This window comes from Geotrypetes seraphini, chromosome 3 (genome assembly GCF_902459505.1).
Source record: "Geotrypetes seraphini chromosome 3, aGeoSer1.1, whole genome shotgun sequence".
NCBI classification, from domain to species: domain Eukaryota; kingdom Metazoa; phylum Chordata; class Amphibia; order Gymnophiona; family Dermophiidae; genus Geotrypetes; species Geotrypetes seraphini.
The window spans coordinates 383,084,539-383,099,075 of record NC_047086.1 but is presented as its reverse complement, the minus strand read 5'-3'; the positions used below and the strand labels follow the sequence as shown (position 1 = coordinate 383,099,075).

Genomic DNA, 14,537 nt, shown 5'->3' with positions numbered 1-14,537 from the left:
GGCACACCCAACTTATCAGGTTTTTAGGATATCCGCAAATGGATACTCCATTGTAGATATCCCTGAAAACCTGACTGGCTTAGGTGTACCTCGAGTACTGGATTGAGAACCCCTGCTCTAGATGGAAACAATTGTATTTATTTAATGTAGGGAAGAATTGTGATTTTCACTTCATACATTCAATATTAAGAGAGGCGATGGGGGAGGGGTGGAGTCAATGTAGTAGAATACAGTGCTATCTACAGAGGCTGTAATTTGATCCCCTCCTCCCTGGTCAAGTCATTTAGCATTAACATGACAATGGTAAGTTAAAGCTCAAAACTTATTTGATATGCCTTATTAAAAAAAAAAGAAAAAGATATCTAAGCGTTTTACAGTAATTGCAAACTGCTGAAGGCTGGATTCTCAATCACCAGTAAAATCTGGTGGGTTGATGTAGTGGCCTTAGTGGGAGCGATTTTTATTTTACTGGCGATTCTCAGCATAATAACATGCAAATTATATGCATGCTATCTTTGCGAAGAATCACCAATAAAAGGGTGGGGGAGGAACTGTGCCTGGTGCTTGCTCCGAAGAGTAATCACTAGGTACAGCTCCTCCCTCCTGTCAAGGCTCCCTCCCTGCCCCGATCAACTGAGCCACAGATCTCCCCGAGTTCTACCGGCTCAGCTGATTGACCAGGAAAGAGAGCAGCAGAAGGAAAAGTTCCCTCTCCCGCTGACACCCCCCCCCCCTCATCTGCTGCTGCCCGCCCCCCCCCCCCCACCACCCTGTACAAGATCAGCAGGAGGGATGCTCACTCCTTCCTGCCTCGGTTGCTGCTGCCTGGACCTGCCTAGACCCCCTCCCCCACCCCCACACATACACCCATGCCTTGTCAGGAGGGATACCCATTCCCTCATGCCTCAGTTGCTGCTTCCTGGACCTGCCCAGACCATACCCCTATGCCTTGTCTGTAAGAGTATGTTGTACAGCTAATTGTTTCACCACTTGCCCTAACATTTCAAAGAGTTTCATCACTGCTTCTCCAAGTTTAACACAAAATTCAATCACACACTCTAGAGTAGTGCTGCCCGATTCGTGATTCGAATCGATTCTCCGATTCACTATGGATGAATCAATTCGAATCGGTTTGTTTTTTTAGAAAATCAGACTTACCGATTCGTTGGCCCCCTTGCTAGAGACCCGTTCGGGCTTTCTCTCTGCCACCGGAGTCCTTGCTTCTGATGTAACTTCCAGTTTTGCAAAACCGGAAGTTACATTGAAGCAAGGACTCCGGTGGCAGAGGGAAATCCCGAACGGATCTCTGGTGCAGATCGGTGGCATCAAGGCTCTTTCCTTCCCGGCCACAAGTATTTCTCCTCTCCGTGGCCAGGCAAAAGCGGCAGTAGCAAATGCAATTCACTACCCTGCCGCTACTCTGGGCATCTTCTCTCCATTCGGCTGCCCAAGCGGAAACAGGAAGTTTTCACTGAGGGCGGGCCGCAGTGGAGAGAAGATGCAAAGAGTGGTGGCAGGAGTGAATCGCTACCGCCAATGGCAGCACGCTGTACAGTAATGTCAAAATAAAGGTAGTTAAAGCTTTCCGAACTTTGCAAGAAGCAATCAAATGCAACTATGAGCACTGTCAGATTTGGGAAAACTACATTCTTACCAGTACTGATATAGGAGAGTTTTCAGAAGCTATTAAAGCTTATCACCGATTTATGGATTTACAAGACAAATACAAAGATATTCAGGTGCTGAACATTCTGGTGAAGGCAGTGGTGGATGGAATAGTTGAGATGGGGGAGTTGGTGGACTGGAGGAGAGATGGGGAGAAAATAGATGGGAGAAATGAACTTGGTGGAGGGGGGAGATGGGGGGGGAGAATAGAAGAAACAAGGATCTAAAAACAGGAGAGGGAGAGAGATGGACAATGGGATTTATGGAGGGAAGGAACAGAAAGGAAGAGAAGTTGGACACAAGGAATGGTGTGGCGGGGATAGAGATACTGGATAGGAGGGTAGTTAGAAAGAGAAAGGGAGAGCTGGTGGGGAAGGAGGGAGAGATGCTGGATGACAGGGTAGTTGAGAAAAGGAGAGATGGTGGATCTGGGCAAGAGACCCTGGGCAAGCTTGTTGCAGAGCCTGGGACCAACATGATTTGAAAAATGACCAGACAACAAAAGGTAAAAATAAATAATTTTATTTTCTGTTTTGTGATTATAATGTGTCAGATTTGAAATTTGTATCCTGCCAGAACTGAGCTAGGATTTAACAGAGAGAGGAAAAGTCTTTTTTGTTTGTTTATTTTGTTTACACCACAGCACCAGTGTGGGTAGGAAAGGGCAAAGGGGGTGAAGAGGCTATAAAATAAACCCACCAGGATGTTTGTAAAAAAAAACAAAAACCCACCTAATTGTGCAGGAAAATCGAATCGAAAAATCGATTCAATAGGCTGAATCGAATCGAAATATATTTTCCTGAATCAGGCAGCACTACTCTGGAGTACTCTCATAGACACTCCAGAAACACGAAACATACGAAGTTCTTCCTCTTGCTGTGACCCAACAATGAAGACGACCATGGCAGTCCAACTGCAGGTTCATAAACGAGTTATGAGCTTTTCAAGAACCAGTACAATGTTGCCATGTCTACTTCTTGGAAAGAAAACCAGCGGCAGTTTCATTACGTTTCAACCAGCCCTAGTACTGATTCTCTTATTAGTCTTAAGTTTACACATAGTCTTAGTATAATATAACTGTTGAATAAATGATTAACATAAAAGTTAGCAGGAAAGAGCTTTGACTAAAGCAATCTTTTTCTCTTATCCTAGGAAGATTATGACCGTCTGCGACCTCTCTCGTATCCTATGACTGACGTTTTCCTCATCTGCTTCTCAGTGGTGAATCCTGCCTCATTTCAAAACGTGAAGGAAGAGTGGGTACCAGAATTAAAAGAATATGCACCAAATGTACCTTTTTTATTAGTGGGAACCCAGGTATGATTTGTTTCAAGTTATGAAAAAGTTGCAAGTTTTAGCTAAATATTGATTGTGTGGTTTGCACTGAAGGTCTAGTCTGGCTATTCCCATGTTCCGTTGTGCAGTTCCACGGACCAAACACAGTTGAATTTTGCACCAATTATTCCTTTCTTGGCAATCTAGGCTATGCTCTGTCTCTCTATAAGGCTGTGCTTATGAACGAGTAAAAGGTCTGACGTACCTGGTCAAGGCAGGAATGTTCAGAGATCCATGTGGACGGAAGCCCGTGTGGCTGCATTGCAAGTGTCTCCAAGGGAGTGGAGAGCGAGTGGCCCAAGGTGGTGGCCATGGCAAAGGGTTGATATGCATACACCCTGGCAGGCGGCTTTATGCCTACTCTATGATGAGCAAAGGATATGCTCTGGAACTGTCTACTTTGTGACCAGGACATATCAATGGGGAATGAATGGTACCATGTACCAGACTCCCTTCCTTAATGATCTAATTCATTCTTTCATAACATAGAAACATATAATGTATTAGAAAACCGGTGACTCACCATTCTTTCATAACATAATAGGCCATTTCTTAAGAGCCCTAACTTCATTAGTCTTCCTCGTATGAGAGGAGGTCCATCCCTTTTATCATATTGGTTGTTCTTTGAACGCTACCGGGAGCAAGGGGGTTGCGTTGGGGGCTCCCCCTACTCTTCAGTGCTGCCTTGGACCTGGCGTTGCGTTGCTGCAGTCTAGCTAATAGGATGTTTACCATGCATGTACCGTGCTCTGCACTAATGTCTGGCTTGTGAGTTACTGTAATTTGATTGCTAAACTCCTTTCTTAATCCTGTGGCCCATAAATATACATATTTAATATGTGTGAAAAAAATGTAATTGTGATTACCTGGCTCCTGTGTAATGTCCTGTTGCTTCTCTGTTCCGAAAGTTGGCATATGCTTGCTTGCTGCTGGCTCTGCCCAACCCAGCAATGGGAAGTTACATCAGAGCTGGGCATCTTAACACATTCTGGGGTGGTTCTATATACCCAGCAAAGACATTGAGAGCTCCTTTTACAAAGCCGCGGTAGTGGCTGCTGCTGCTGCAGTAATCGCTCATTCCCATAGGGATTTAATGGGTGTCAAGTTGTTTGCTGTGCAGTATCGCTACCACGGCTTTGTAAGAGGAAGGAAAGGGGGTTAAAAGAAACTGCTGGGCTGAAAACAGTGGTTTATGCTTGATTTCAGGAATAATTTCTGTTTGTCATATTTTCTTTTAAAATATCTTACCTGTTGATGATGATTAATCACTGCAGTACAATGCGATTAATCGCAATTGATACCCCTATGACTGGGGTTTGTGTAGTCTTGGGAGAGGTGGGCTTAATGTACAAGAAAAATTATTTTCTAACATCTTGGGATTACTCTACAGAATGTCCATTGTATCAGGGATATTTTTGTTAACAAGAATAAGAATGAAAATTTTTGACAATTAGTTCACAAGAGCTAGAAGTAAGGTATTCATTTTATAACAAAAACTGAATAAGAACCAGGGTGGATTTCATTTAAATCACTAGTCAGAAGGACTTGATCTAAATCATGCCCGTGACACTATGAACAGAGTAATAGAATGAATTTACAAAAAAATATTAAATATAATTAAAAACTAATCCTTTTTTCATGATAAATAACTTTTGGACTATAATGTATCTTAAATAGAAAACTATCTTTAGGCAGATTTTTCCTCCAAAAGAGCATTTTATTTTAAAAAAAAAAATCTGATTTAAATTAAAAAAACAAAAAAAACATTTTTATCCATCCTAAACAAAAATTCCTTAAAGAGGAATAAAATGTTTACCCAGCGACCTGTGCGTGCTGTCCATTCCACCTGAGCTGGTAGGGCTCAGGATCACTTGCTGAAGACAGATTGCAGTAGCATAGCCATAGGTGGGCAACACTATTAGCAGTAGCATGCAGGGATCCCCATTCATGCTAGCTGAAACATAGAAACATAGAAAGATGACGGCAGAAAAGGGCCAAGGCCCATCAAGTCTGCCCACTATAGACCCTCCCCTTAAGATTAGCTAGTGTTTTGCCCTGACCCTCTTAGGGATCCCACATGGGCGTCCCATTTATTCTTAAAATCTGGCACGCTGCTGGCCTCGATCACCTGCACTGGAAGCCCGTTCCACCGATCAATCACTACTTCCTGGTGTCGCCGTGAAATTTTCCGCCCCTGAGTTTGAGCGGGTGCCCTCTTGTGGTTGAGGGGCCTCTAAGAAGGAAGATGTCATCTTCCACTTCTATACGTCCGGTGACGTATTTATTGTACACTTGATGTAAAATGAAAATGAATAAAGATTTAAAAAAAAAAAAAAACTAAGCAAATGCCAATCCCCCTGGAGATCAGGGAGCTGCAGCAGACTGCCAAGCTGAAAAGCACCATTTACAGTGCCTTTGAGTGAGGTCTTCTGCTGGTGTGGCATGGGATCCCCGTCAGCTGCTGCTAAGAGTGGGCCATTGTTGAGTGGGCCTCAGCCCTGAGTGCATCTGTGTTGGGTTCACACATAGTCATGGTCTCTGATATTGGCTGGTTTGGCTCATTTGGATGTGCTCTGAAGATCTCCAGGCAAGTTCTTGTCCTAGTGCTCAGTTCCTGAAGTAAGCAGAGAGGCCAGCCAAGGCCACCTGTCTAATAATTATTTATAGATCTGTTCTGTAGAAACTTGCCAAACCTATTTTAAACTCGGCCATAATCATATTTTGTAGCAACAAAGTCTGTGGCTTAGCTAGGCATATTCTGAAAAAGATTATTTTTTTAAATGCCAAGCCAAAAATCAGCATTTTCAGTGCCATCGGTAGAATGAGTCTGTCCAAGTTATTTGTTGGAGAGAAAGTGGTGTGTGGGAATTCTTTGAATACAGTGAAAATGCTAAGAAAAGCAGTTGCCTGATCAGGCTTAAAAGTGACAGTGAGTGTGACGGCAACATGCTCATTGTCAGAAAAAAATCCAACAGTATCAACACCCCCAGCACTGTGGTAGGACTTGAAAAATTTTAATTATATTTCTGAAAGCTGAAAATATATAACAAATCAAGAAAAGCACTTTGAACTTACAAATAATTGAAAGTAATATTTTCCTCCCACCACTTTACTTAATCAATAATATAAATGAAATTATTCTTCCAATAACCCATTCTTATTTAAAATAATACCACATTCCCACCCCCCCTCCCTCCCACCCTGGATGTGTAAGGAAATCGGACAAAAATAAAAGAGATGCAGAAATATACTGCTTTATCTCAATGCTCCAAATGTCTCTAAAACTATTTTTTGGGATTTTTATTCAAGAATTCAGAAATTAATTTATACCACTGGGCAGCCTGAAACCTAATAAATCTGTCTGGAAGCATAGGAAGCATCATAGGATGTTTCATTTTTGGCATGAGAGAAGTGCAGTTCATGACACACTACTTCCTATAGCTCTAGATCTGTCAGCACCAGCATCGCAAGCCGATGTAGAAAGGATCTTTTTTATTTTTTCTGCATGGAATGATGACTGCTGGACAAAGAATTAGACTTGAAAATTGCTTGGAAATGAGAGTATTTCTTAAAACTAAATGCTCAACTCAAACAGTTATAATGGACATCATAGTACTGATAATTCTTTTTTGATTTAAAAAAAAGCACAAGTCATGTCATAGACCTATGAGGATTTAACACCTAAATCTCTCTGCTAAGAAAAACCTTATATTGAGCGGTGGAGTGGTATTTCTGAGGTCTCTGGTGTGTATGAAGATTTATATAACGGCACAGAGAATTGAACATAAATGTGTTTTGACTTAGAGTGAAGATATGAAGTACCTTATAATATAAAGAGCAGCCTGCAGCATGAATATTTGGTTAGTTTGCAAGCAAACTAAACAAAAATAGTCATTCTGCAGGCTGATATTTATATTAAGGCACATGACTTGTGCTTCTTTTCTTTTAAAAAGATCAAAAAAGAATTATCAGTACTATGATGTCCATTATAACTGTTTGAGTTGAGGGTATTTCTAAAACTAAGGGCTCCCTTTACTAAGCTGCGGTAGATTTTAGCGCACGCTGCAGATTAGCATGTGCTGCCTCTTGCGCTATGCGAAAAAACTAACACCAGCGTCTAGCGCGCATGCTAAAACCACTGCGCAGCTTAGTAAAAGGAGCCCTAAATGTTCATTTCCAAACAATTTTCAAGTATATTTCTTTGTTCAGCAGTCATCATTCCATGCAGAAAAAAAAGATCCTTTCTACATAGGCTAGTGCTGCTGGTGCCGACAGAAGGTCTAGGGCAGGGGTGTCCAAACTTTTGGCTTCCCTGGGTCGCATTGGCCCGAAAAAAAATGTTTCTGGGGCCGCGCAAACGCTGCAGCAAGACAGAGGAGGGAGCTGGCAAGACGGTAAACACCCGGGGGCAGCAGAGGAAAACACTGCATCGCCCTCGACCGGGGCCGCACAAAATACTTCACGGGGCCGCATGCGGCCCTCTGCCTGCAGGTTGGACACCCCTGGTCTAGGGCTTTAAGGTCACTTAACCCTCTTGCCCCAGGTACAAAATAAGTAAACTGCTTTGATTGTAACCACAGAAAGGCAGTATATCAAATCCCATCCCCTTTTGCCTGTTTGTGCTATTTTTTTGTTTTTGTTTTACAATTCCGAACATAGGTCCAGTGAATGTTTTGCTCACAGTAATAAAACAAAGCAAGAACTGAAATTATTTGTTGTGATTTTGTGACATGAATAAGAAATAAAAGTTTTGGAAGGGAACTGAATAAAAACTATAATTAATGCTGCATAAAAACCTAGAACTAAAATTTTTTCCTGAACTATCACTGTATTGTGACTCTAAGACTCTGGCCCAGGCGCCTAAGGCCCTCTCACAGGAGGAGTCTTAGGTGCCTCCTCGGTGCATCCCAGGATGCACCAAGGGGAAGGCCCACCATTTTGAAAAGGCAGGCCTGCTGGTGGGAGTGAGCATCCCTCCTGCCAGTCTTCTAAAAAAGGCACAAGGGAGAGTGGACCACCAGGCTTTGTTTGGTGGGGGGCTTGATGTCAGTGGAGAGGGCTTTTTTTCATAGGCACAGCTCTTGTGTATGCTGTGCACAAAAAAAACCTCTCACTATTCAATCTCATGCTGGATAATGTTTATTTAATAAACCGGCCTCAGACCCACCACTCCACCGCCTAGCAAGAACTTGAAGTGGGAAGAATTACATGGCTCTTCATCATCGTATTTTCTATTTACTCAAATATACTTTCAATAATTTAAGATACATTCAATAAATATCATTGACTGAAACTTTAAATAGACTTTGAATTTAACTTTGCCATAATTAGTTTTTTACTTATCTTATGCGTGACCCGGGAGGGAATGACCCGACATGTTTCGCAAGAGCGCTTTATCAAGGGTCCCCCATGGCCGCTAATGCCATCCGACTCCTAGAACTCTTAAAGAAATTGAATAGTGAATTTCAAGTGAAAGTGCTGGACTTATTTGGGCTTTAACATCAATATTTGGTGGCTATAAGCAAAAAAAAAAAAGGCAGCCCCTGCTCTCCATGCTTGCTGGTTCAGGCAGGGAGAGCAGGGGCAGCTTTTTTTTGTTGGCAGGCAGGAGGAGCTGTTCTAGCGATTTTTCTTCCGAGTACAGCTGCTACCCCTCCCCCAATTATTGGTGATTTTCCACACACACAGCATGCATATAATTTGCTTACTAGTGTGCTGAGCATGACCAGTAAAACAAAAATAGCTCCCACCGCGGTATTTTTCTTTTTACTGTGTTGTTGGAACTTAGAGAATCTGGCGCAGAGAGAGAAGCACTAAAAGGGTACAGAGGATGGGAAGGGGGACCAAGGAAATGGGTGGAGTGTGGGCGGAGTCACATGTCCTCTATATAGCACAGTTACTTACCGTAACAGGTGTTATCCAGGGACAGCAGGCAGATATTCTTAACGTATGATGAGATTGGGAGTGAGCCTGAGTTTGATGTTGCAGACGAGGTCGGCAAGGTTGTTGCGGAGGTGGATGGAGAGGTCTGGCTGAGAATCTGCGTTGGTAGGAAGACTGCTGTCTGTAGGGGCGAGCAGGCGGAGTCTTCTTCTTCGGTTTGATGAGAGTATCCCACCTGGTCTCGTGAGCCGAGAGTTTCTGGGTGGTGGAGTCTAGGGACTCACCGAAAAGTTCATCACCAAGACAAGGTGCGTTAGCCAGGCGGTCTTGGTGGTTAATGTCGAGGTCGGAAACTCTCAGCCAGGCCAGACGTCTCATGGCAACCGCCATGGCAGATGCTCGAGAGGTCAGCTCAAAAGAATCATAAATGGAGCGCACCATGAATTTGCGGAGCTGGAGCAGACTGGAAATTTGTTGTTGGAAAAGAGGGACCTTACGTTCAGGAAGATACTTTTGTAATGAAGAGAGTTCATCCAGGGCATCTAAGAAAGCCTGTGACTTCTTAGAGTCAGATTCTAACGGGATAGAGAGAGCCGCTGACATTTCCCGAAGAAATTTGGTGAACGAGGATTGTTCAGGTTTGGAACCGGTATCAATTGTCGAGGGGTCCTCGTCGGTTGATGAAGCCTCATCGTCGGTACCGGGTTGGGATTCTTCCCAGAGGTCCGGGTCCCTGACGTCAGTGTGTATAGGACGGGACGGAGGTGTGGATGGTTCTGCGTGGCGAGTCCTAGAGAGAGATTTGCCAGAACGCATGGAGACGGTACCGGGAGAAGAAGAGCGGTGCTGGTCTCGGTCTCGGGGGGCTTGGTGTCGTTCCCGATGTCGGGGAGGATCGGCATCAGAGTGTAGTTGCACGAGAGGATTGATTGGTTCCGCCGAGAGCACCGGCATGGACGTGTTTAAAGGTACCGATGGAGTTGACTTCGGTGGTATGGTGCGAGGCTCGGGCCGGTCCGGTACCGGAAGGAATGGGGCCAATATTGTTGGCAACAGGTGTTGTAGTCGTTGCTGTAGCTGCTCCTGCAATTGGGTTTGGAGTATGGCCGCTATGCGGTCGTCCAGAGGAGGCACCGGTACCGCTTTTTTCTTTTTTGGTACCATAGGTGCCGCTCCACGCCCCGGCGATGAGGAGGCCGATGACGAGGCACTCACCAAAATTGGGGCGGAGCGTTTACGGGGTCGGCGTGATGCCGGGAGGACCAGTGTCGCCGCTGTGGCAGGAGGGCGCTCAAGGGAAGTGGAAGGCTTCTTAGCCGGCTTACCTGGCGCTATCGATCCCGAGGAAGGATCAGGCGGTGTCGAGGTAGTCGGTGCCGACTTTAGCGGTGCCGTCGATGGTGTGGCAGACTCCATGGCAGATCCGGTACTGAAAAGGATATTCTGCTGGATCTGCCTATTTTTTAACGTACGTTTTTTAAGAGTGGCACAGCGGGTGCAGGTGTCAGCCCGATGCTCTGGACCCAGGCACTGTAAACACCAATTGTGCGGGTCCCTGAGAGAGATCGGGCGTGCACACCGCTGGCGCTTCTTAAAGCCCGGCTGAGGGGGCATGAATGGAAACACGGCCTCCGCAAAATCAAACCCGGAGGCCTGTATGTTGGCAACAGGCCCCGCTGGGGCCGGCCAGAAAAATAAAGGAAAAGACAAATTTAAGAGATTTTTTTTTTTTTTTGAAACGAAAAAGGAACCCGAAGGGAAAAAAGCAAAAAAGGAAGAAAATTACGCGAGCGGGAAGGCAAAAGTAGGATATTTCAACAGCCGTTGAAAGCACATGCGTCTTCTTCGCTCCGCGGAAACGAAGAAACTGGGACCACGCTCTCCTCCGTCGAGCGGGAAGGCACCCGCACATGCGCGGTGCGGTCAACTAGAACTTTCTAGTTAAAAGTGTCCGTACCGGGGCTCCGTCAGTGACGTCACCCATACGTTAAGAATATGCTGCCTGCTTGTCCTGGGATAATGTATATGATAACCTACGCCCAGGCATCCCAGATTTGCAAGACAAAAATCTGCTAACCTTTATATGAACACAAAACAAAATCTTTACACTAAAGTCAAAGGAAACCACTGCATCAGTTTATTACATTGGCCCCAAAGACCTTTCTCCATGGAAAGGGGCAGATTCTCTTTATACTCTCTCTAAATAAAAGTATAGAGATCCCTTTTCAATTGACTTGGAAGCCTAAAGTAGTCAGACATTGCCAGGTCATAAAAATGATATAAAGGTTGTTAATGTGTACTATTGTCATTGTTAACAGACTGATCTCCGTGACGACCCAAAAACTTTAGCAAGACTTAATGATTTGAAGGAGAAGCCTATGACCATGGAGCATGGAGAGAAATTGGCAAAAGAGGTAAATATAATTTTTATAAAATAAAGATTGCAGAACATGTACAGCTGTTAAAATTGAAGTCACATGTAAGCAAATGCAAGCAGATATAAAGTCCACTGAAAGAGAGGTTTTAACTCTTTACTCACCAACTGAAACTATGCTGTGTAAGACACAATGGAATTAATTTGTCTCTCAGCACCATAGTTTTGGGAATTCTGCAAGGCATTCTCCCAGGTAAAACACTGTTTAATCAGGAACTGCCTTTTTATAAAACTGCCTGGAAATATACATGTGTAAATGTTTAGGCATGTGCTTTGAAGGGTGTGGTGGGGAGAGATTAATCTTTACTTGCATATTTTATACAATAAGGCAGTGGTTTTCAAATCTGTCCTGTGGGATCCTCAGCCAGTCAGGTTTCAGGATCTCCATAATGAAGATTCATGAGAGTTTTGGAGGCAGTGCATGCGGATCTGTCCACAAATATTTATTGTAGAGATCCTGAAAACCTGACTGGCTAGGAATCCCCCAGACAGATTTGGGAACTACCACAATATGTACTTATTCGTGTAAAATAAACTGGGAAATTATGTGTACTTTTCAGAGGGACAGTTTGTTTATACTTTTCTTCAGAAACTTGGTGCAACTTATACACTTACCTTCTGCAAAAGTTAGGCCCTTTGCAGCCTTAGCTCTTTTCAGTAGCACATTCTGCTTGTGTACCTACATCATAAACAGATCAGGCATATTTGTTGCATTTGTGTGTTACCACCTTTATATGGGACCCCTGAGGAAGACAGTGTTGATTGAAACACGGACTGTGTCGGATCCCATATTATTATGTGGTTTATTTCTACGCAACAATCTGTTTATTAGTTTATAATAAATTTTGCCTGCATCTTGTACACCTGTCTAGTCCTTTTCTTGGTTTATCGTTTTTGACTGCAGTTCTGTTGGATCTTCTTTTTGGTCTTTACTTTCCAGAGGGACAGTTTGCTTATACTTTCTTCAGAAATTTGGTGCAAGTTACCTTCTGCAAAAGTTAGACTGACTGCTATGAATTCACCATCTTAGGGCTCATTTTACAAAGCCATAGTAGAGGTTTGTACTATGGGCTGGCGAGGTAAATGCTCCGATAAGCATCATAGCATTTACCTTGCTGGCCCACAGTAGAAACCTCGACTGCAGCTCTGTAAAAGCCAGCATTAATTGCTTATAATGAGCTTGCATTTTGCTTCTTTATTACACTTCTAAAGGGGGAAATGCCCCAAGATGGCAAATGTATTTTGTTTTTGCAGTTTGACTCTTTAGGCATGATTTCTAAAAATATTTTTCTATCATTTTACCTACATGAGAAAAAAAATCTCAATGAAACTCTTTGGAGGTAAGTTTTGGTTTCTAGAATGTTGGCTGGGTTTATTACACTTATCCAACATGAACTTTGCCAGAAACAGGATGTTTTTTACTGATTTGATATTGCCTTGTGTTTAAGGTATCAGATAATAATCTATAACAAAATCTTCAAGCAGGAGAAATAAGATTTATTTTTCCACTTCTTTTGCTATCTGATTCAGTAACAAATTCTACCCGTATAATAACAGAACAATTAAACATAGATGTGAATGCACAACTACTTCTAAAATGTCTTTCTCCCAATGCAGTTCATTTAGTATACTTTGAATTACTTTTCATAATTGATTTTTACCAATTAGAAACAGCAAAACATGGCAGCAGATAAAGACCAAATAGCCGATCCAGGCTGCCCATCCACTATTTCCTCTTCTCCCTAAGAGATCCTATATGCCTGTCCCACGCTATCTTGAATTCAGATACATTCTTCATCTCCACCAGGAGACTATTCCACACATCCACCATTCTTTCCGTAAAAAAGCATTTTCTTACATTACTCCTGAGCCTATTACCTCTTAACTTCATCATATTCCCTCTCATTCCAGAGATTTCCTTCATTTGAAAAAGACTTAACTCCTGTACATTAATGCCATGGTGATATTTAAATGTCTCTCAAGAATTAGAGTATTGAAAACAGCATTATCTTCCAAATTTTACAAATATGTTATCAGTTATGTTTGTCCAGTTGTAAAGTCACATTTTATTTAAGTGGAGTTTTTGCCCATGATAAGACTATGAACGTCTTAAAATCCGGAGTAGATTGCCATTTCAATTATATATCCTTGAGGCTTTTTCTCCACTAGTTGGTTAAATGTGAATTTTCTAAGGACGTATCTACCACTGACTGATAACATATTTGTAAAATTTGGAATTTAAATGTCTCTATCATATCCTCTCTCTCCCATCTTTCTTCCAATATACATATTACGTTCTACAAGGCTGTCCCCATATGATTTACAAAAGTTACAGACAAAAAGGCAGTACCAGTCTATAGGTTCTGAGAGTGGCTCTCTGAGAATAAAGACAGGCGATGAAGACAAACAAAATACCTTATTTAAGTTAGATTTCTTTGAAAAACGGGATATCCTCAGTGTGGACAATCAGCGAAGGGAGGAAACCTCCAGCGCTTAGAACAGCAAAGCACGGGCTAGACAAACCCCCCTGCCAGCACACCATCATCGGATATCTCACCCGATGATGGTGTGCTGGCAGGGGGTTTGTCTAGCCCGTGCCTTGCTGTTCTAAGCGCTGGAGGATTCCTCCCTTCGCTGATTGTCCACACTGAGGATATCCCATTTTTCAAAGAAATCTAACTTAAATAAATATATATATATATATGTAATATTTTGTTTGTCTTTTATTCTCAGAGAACCAAGCTCAGAACCTATAGACTTATACTGCCTTTTTGTCTGTATCTTTTATAAGTATCTCTGGCAGTTTTTTTCCTGGAGTCTTTTTGTGTTGCCCATATGATTTATGGCAAAGGCCACTAACCAACTTTGTAGCAACCCTCTAGACCAGTGGTCTCAAACTCAAACCTTTGCAGGGCCACATTTTGGATTTGTAGGTACTTGGAGGGCCTCAGAAAAAATAGTTAATGTCTTATTAAAGAGATGACAATTTTGCATGAGGTAAAACTTTTTATAGTTTACTAGTGTTTAAGCCCGTTACATTAACGGGTGCTAGTAAAGCCTCCTTCCCTCACATGTCCCCTATTTTCAGCCCCAGCTCCAGCTCCAAACCCATTTCCCCCCAGCCCCCTTCTCCCATCTTTTCCCTTTCAGCCCCAGCCTCCTTTTCTCACCAGCAGCATTTCCCTCCCCACCCCACTTCCCTGTACAGTAGCACCATACC

The 14,537-nt window shown here is 43.0% G+C and overlaps 1 protein-coding gene across 4 annotated transcripts in view; it reads left to right on the top strand.

Annotated features, from left to right (window-relative positions):
- RHOQ (ras homolog family member Q) overlaps positions 1-14,537 on the top strand; it is an 84,097-nt gene that overhangs the window by 43,652 nt on the left and 25,908 nt on the right. For all 4 annotated transcript variants that reach the window (XM_033936772.1, XM_033936773.1, XM_033936770.1 and 1 more), the window contains exons 3-4: positions 2,818-2,982; positions 11,202-11,297. In XM_033936772.1, the coding sequence (XP_033792663.1) occupies positions 2,818-2,982; positions 11,202-11,297 (261 nt within the window). The remainder of the gene's footprint in view (positions 1-2,817; positions 2,983-11,201; positions 11,298-14,537) is intronic.